This window comes from Falco cherrug, chromosome 4 (genome assembly GCF_023634085.1).
Source record: "Falco cherrug isolate bFalChe1 chromosome 4, bFalChe1.pri, whole genome shotgun sequence".
In the NCBI taxonomy this organism is placed as follows: domain Eukaryota; kingdom Metazoa; phylum Chordata; class Aves; order Falconiformes; family Falconidae; genus Falco; species Falco cherrug.
In genome coordinates this window covers 36,576,447-36,582,056 of record NC_073700.1, presented here as the reverse complement: position 1 = coordinate 36,582,056, position 5,610 = coordinate 36,576,447, and the positions used below count along the sequence as shown (strand labels likewise).

Below are 5,610 nucleotides of genomic sequence, written 5' to 3'. Positions count from 1 at the left end.
GCCTAGCTTGTAAACCATTTTTATTTCTAATTAAAATGCATAAATGAGAAGCTTTTGAATTTCAGATATAAGTAAAGCACTTAATTGCCTTTTCTTTGTTAAGAATAGTAAAGTATGTCCTTGATATTTCAGAACCTCTCTACTTTCTCAGCTAAGAACGTGGAAAGCAGTATCTCTCACAAGTAGGTTATTCACAAGGATAGTTTGCAAAAGGGCATTGAGATGAATAACAGTGTAAGGAAACGTTTTCCTCCCAGCAGTGAGAACTGGGGGATGCTGATAATAACACAGGCATTTTGGAGCAGTATTTCCCATTTTCACCCCATTGTTAGACTCTGTACAAATGTCTTACACCAATGAGTATCGTATGCATCGATTTGCCTTTTGCAATATACACCTGGGGCCTGGAGCCTGCCTCCCGTACCTGGGAGCGTGCTGCTGCTGGCAGAAATCTGGTGATGAAGTTCTGCACTTGTGCTGCTCCTTTCAAGGGCTCGGATGCTGGATTTTTTTTTTAGGACTTCAGATGGCCAGTTCTGGCCTCTGGTTTTGTCTGTCAGGTCGTCCCTGTCTGAATAGGTGTTTGTCTCCTTTCGCTGTGGTAACTATAGCTGTCTTATCTTGGAAATATAATTGAGTAACTAAATTGAAACAACTAGCATGTGCGGAGCAAAGGACTGCCCTGATTTTCATCAGTGCTGGGAGGAGAGTTGCGAGCCTGAAAGTGTTTGGAGGCTCCACATTAATAATTGGGTTCCAAAATTAGGTTCTAACGCTCTGCCGGCTGGAAATTATCCCCCTCCCCCAGAAAGAGCCCTCCTGGATCAGGCCTTAGGTTGAACACCTTCCCGTTTGGTTACCGCTTGTAGGTTTTTGTTAGGTGGTGGAGCATTTGGGAGTGACTAGCAACGGGCGAGCTCGCTGGTGCCCTCCGGCCCCTTCCCCGTGAGGGCCCCTCCCCGCCGCAGCCCGGCAGCACCCCGGGGCCGGGGCAGCTGCTCCCTGGACCCGCCGGGTCCGTGCCCCCGGCCGGCCCCCCCCCGCTCGGGCTCCCCGCCGCAGGGGTTGGGGGCGCCGGGGGCTGCGGCTGCGCTGCCCCGTCGGCCTCCGCCTGCCCACCGGCCCCACGCGTTCCCCCGCCGCAGGGCCGCGCAGGGGGGCTCGGGCGTCCCGCCGCGGGAGAGGCGCCCCCGGCCCGGGAGGGCCCCCGCACGGCCGGGGGTGGCCGCGTCCTCCGCCCCTCGGGGGGGGGCTCCGGGCTCCCGGGGCGGTGCCGCCGCGCTCCGCCCAGGCCGGGCCCCGCGGCCCGTGACGCGGCGGGCGGGGCGGGGGCGGGGCGGCGGCGGCGGCCTGGGCAGCGGCGGGGCAGCGGCGCGGCGGGGCGCGGGGGGCTGTCGGGCCGGCAGGATGCTGGAGATCCAGCTGGACGATGGCGGCGTGGGGGGGTACCCGGGCGACGATTACTGCTCGGGGTCGGTGATGTCGGAGCGGGTCTCGGGCCTCGCCAACAGCATCTACCGCGAGTTCGAGCGGCTGATCCACTGCTACGACGAGGAGGTGGTGAAGGAGCTGATGCCGCTGGTGGTGACGGTGCTGGAGAACCTGGACTCGGTTCTCACCGACAACCAGGAGCACGAGGTGGAGCTGGAGCTGCTGCGGGAGGACAACGAGCAGCTCCTCACGCAGTACGAGCGGGAGAAGGCGCTGCGCAAGCAGGCCGAGGAGGTGAGCGACGCCGCCCCGCGACCATCTTGGCCGCCCGCCGGGCGGGGGCACCGCGCCGCGGCCCCGCTGCGGCTGACGGGCGGGCAGGGCCCGCGCCGGGGGGGGGGGGGGGGGCGGCGGGCGAGGCTGCGGGGGCGGCTCGGGCCTGCGGCGGGGCGGCCTCCCGCAGGCCTCGGCGCCGTCCGCTCCATCGGCCGCCGGCGGCGGGCCCGTTCCTTCCCGGGGCGGGGCGGCGGGGGGAGCCCCGGGGTCGGCGGTACCTTCTAGAACCGGGAGCGCGGGCAGCAAGCGCGATGGGTCCCCTCCGGCGGGGGGCGCGGGGCCGCCGCCGCCCCCTCCCCTGGCTGCTGCAGGCCGCGGGGGGGGCCCGGCCCGGCCCGGTCGTTCCCGCAGCGCCGCGGAGCCGGGCCGGTTGTTCCCGCGGCTGCCGCTGCGGCTGGTGCGCGCCGGCTGAAGCAGGGGGGAGGAGGCTGGACAGACCCAGCAGCGGCCCGGGGGGGCTGAGGGAGCCGCTTCGGGACGCCGGCAGCGCGCAGAGGCCTCGGCCTTCGTGCCGGCTTGTGGTTTCAGAAGCACTTTTAAAAATCGATGGTTTCGGTGCAGCCATGCAGCGCTTTCAGTGTCAGCGGTAAGCTCTTCAGCTGGAGCCAGTCGTTACCTTTAGAGTGTAGCCTCTGACTTGGGAAACTTGTTCGTGCCACAACGGCACCTTGAATCTGAGTAAAATAGTTTCCCGTTGACGCCTGCAGCCCCCGCGCCTGGGCTGGCTCCCCTGGGCCCTGGGGCGCGGCCGTGGGGGGAATGAGCCCCTCCGTGGGGAAGGGTCACAGTCCCGGGGTTACAACGACGCAGAAACGGAGAGCGCAGGTGACTTGCGCCCTGTCTTCTTCCTGCGCCTGCCCCTGCTGAAATCAAGAGCATCTTTCCAGCCGTACCGTCGGGTTGGCTGTTCAGCCTCTTGAAGTGTCAGTCTGTGAACTGGGATGAAGCAGTGGGGGGGGGGGGAGAAAGTTCATCACCATCCTCGTTCCGCTACCAAATGTAATAAAAACCGTGGGGTTTTCCATCTTTTAGACTAAGAAGGTCTTGCTAGGAGTCACGTTCTGATTTGATAAGGGGTAGTTTGTGAAATAGCTTTTGAACTGGGGAACAATGTAAAGTGGCGTGTAGTATTTTCACAGACATGTTTGTGTGGCTTAATCGCGTGCAAGGAGGACGCTAACTTGAGGAGGACACTTACGGTCCATTACTAATACTGAAAGCAAGAGCCAGTCTATTAAAGTTTTAGTCCTGCATTTTAATTATGTATTAATGGACTAATAATCTTTTTAAATTATTTTGAATGCATGTAGAGGTTGAAAAATGGATCTGAATACATGAGACTACTAATTAAATGTTACGTAGAGACAGTATTTTGCAGCTTCTGAGAAACAAGTGTTTTTTTTTTAAGTGGACTGTTTATGTGGGAAAAAAATGGGCTACAAATGAGGAATGGAACAGTCCATTTGGAATGATCTTGCATCTTTGGACTTGGGTGGATTTCTGTTCCTGACTTAACAGGATACAGGATGTGTTTTCTGGAAGCACACGTAATGACAGCAGTTACATTCCCCGCAAGGAAGCTCAGGAAGCATAGCAGAATGCTGTTTGTTGAGATTTAAAAATCACTGATGATAATACTCTGTCATACTTTCACACAGCTCAGGGTAAGTGGGGAGAAAAAGTGTTTGCGAGGAGTCTTGTTACCAAAAAGGAATATATACCATACTTTTTATGAGAACAAATGAGCGTTCTGCCCCTCCATAATCCCTGTTACAAGGTCCTATATGGCTGTTACTTCCCTCTGCATATAACAAAAAGTACCTATTTGTCTGCGCCTGTTTCCCATATACCACTTGCTGTGCAGTTAATTACCTGTTATGGGGGTGAAAATCTGTGTATTACCGAGAATTCTGCTGTCCGCCAGATAACTGTAAACAATCAAAAAATGTAAAAATGTTTTTCCCCCCCTCAGAATATGGATTGCTGTTCTGTAGCAGTGCCTGTGGTAACCAGGGAAGGTGTGTCCCACTTCTTGAGCAGCGTTCAGCTTCCTGTGCTGTCCTCAAGTCCTGGGGTGAGACCTTCACTTTTAAGTGGGAGGATCCTCCTCTGGGAATGGGATTTGTCCCCTGTCTTGATTCTTCTCTGCGTGTCAGTGCTAATTGCAACGATTAAAGTGACACTGAGAGGTTGGGAGTTGGAGATGAAAAACTGATCTGTTCTCCGCTTGCAATATTGTGTCAAAAGACCCTAAGTTATAATTATTTTATCTTAGTTTATTAATTTCAAAGTAACTGAAACCACAAGTGGGCATTGTTCTCTGGCATTGTATTGTCTTGTCACCACTGCTGCAGAACCCTCAAATCTTGATGTTTCATCCTAATGCAGAAATTGTGCCCAAACAGACTCTATAGGTATGCCTTGTTAAATTAGGGCTGTTTCTAACAACTTCCATTGCATTTTCGCTAAATGCTGTAAAGGAAAGTTTTCCCTCGCAGTATTCTTCTCTCTCTTTCTCTAAGATGATGCTATATATTATCTTCTGAAACAGTCTTTGCCAAAAGCAAATTATTGCTGTATTTTCTAAATACTGTATTTTTCTAAACACTTGGGCTGCAGAGTGACTCTGTATTTTCCACTTGTCCTGGAACAGGACAGCAGAAGCACCTAGGCAAGTGGATTGAAAATAGAAATTCCTTGAAACGAGGCAATGCTGTCAGTCTCTGTGATTACAAGGCTTAGTACACAACATCTCAGTTCTCTGTGACCTCCAAGCTACTGAAGATGTGGGATTGTGCCAGATTTTCAGTGGTTTTGTTTTCTTCCGTCTGTTCCGTATAATGGATCAACATAGGGTAATTATGGCTTGTGTGGTACGGTGTTTCATGGAATCACAGCATTGTTTAGTTTGGTGGTGGCCTCTGGAGATCATCTAGCCTGACACCCTCTGCTGAAGCAGGGTCAGCTGGAGCCGGTCACCCAGGACCATATCCAAGCAGTATTTGAATTTCTTCAAGGATGGAGGATCCACCACCTCTCTGGGCAGCCTGTGCCAGTGCTTAGTCACCCTCACAGTGAAAAAGGGTTTTTTGGTGCTCAGAGTTCCTGATGCTCCAGTGTTCCAGTTTTTGCCCATTGCCTCTTTGTCCTGTCACTGGAAAGAGCCTGGAACTGTCCTCTCTGCACCTTCCCTTCAAGTATTTATATACATTGATGAGGTCCACTGAGCCTTCTCTTCTCCAGGTGCTCCAGCCCCTTCATCATCCTTGTGGCCCTTCAGTAGACTTTCTCCAGCAGTACCCTCTCTCTCTTGTGCTGGAGAGCCCAGCACTGGGCACAGCACTCCAGGTGTGCCCTCACCAGTGCTGAATAAAGCAGAGGAATCACCTCCTCAACCTGCCAGCAGTAGCCGAGGACACCATTCAACTTCTTTGCCGCAAGGGCACATTGTTGGCTCATGTTCAACTTGGTGCCCACCAGGACCCCCAGTTCTCTGCCAAGCTGCTGTCCAGCTGGGTGGCCCCAGCATATACTGGTGCCTGGGCCTGTAGTTCCCCATGTGTAGGACCCAGAAAGGCTGTGAACTGTAAAAGCCCTTTGCTGGCATTGCCACTGTGAGACTCGTGTTCAAGGGATACTTAGGTGTCATCCTCTCTCACTTCAAAAAAAAAAAAAAAAAAAAAAAGCAAGATCTCTGCCTTCTGATGGCATGTTGCTGTGGCCATCGCTTCCTCATTATGGCTTGCAATTTGCGTTATTATTTTACGTGATAAGCATGTTCCCTTACCAGTATTTTATTTTTATGTTTAAAGATTCCCTTGGTCAGTGTTTTGGGAAGAGATG

At 53.8% G+C, this 5,610-nt stretch overlaps 1 protein-coding gene across 36 annotated transcripts in view; it reads left to right on the top strand.

Annotated features, from left to right (window-relative positions):
• Positions 1-1,350: 1,350 nt before the first annotated feature.
• MAPK8IP3 (mitogen-activated protein kinase 8 interacting protein 3) overlaps positions 1,351-5,610 on the top strand; it is a 70,746-nt gene continuing 66,486 nt past the window's right edge. For 19 of the 36 annotated variants that reach the window (XM_055706656.1, XM_055706645.1, XM_027810186.2 and 16 more), the window contains exon 1: positions 1,352-1,725. In XM_055706656.1, the coding sequence (XP_055562631.1) occupies positions 1,408-1,725 (318 nt within the window). In that variant the 5' untranslated portion in view covers positions 1,352-1,407. Of the gene's footprint in view, positions 1,726-5,610 lie in introns of all 36 variants that reach the window. The other 17 variants (XM_055706661.1, XM_055706658.1, XM_055706652.1 and 14 more) reach the window with 2 other exon arrangements.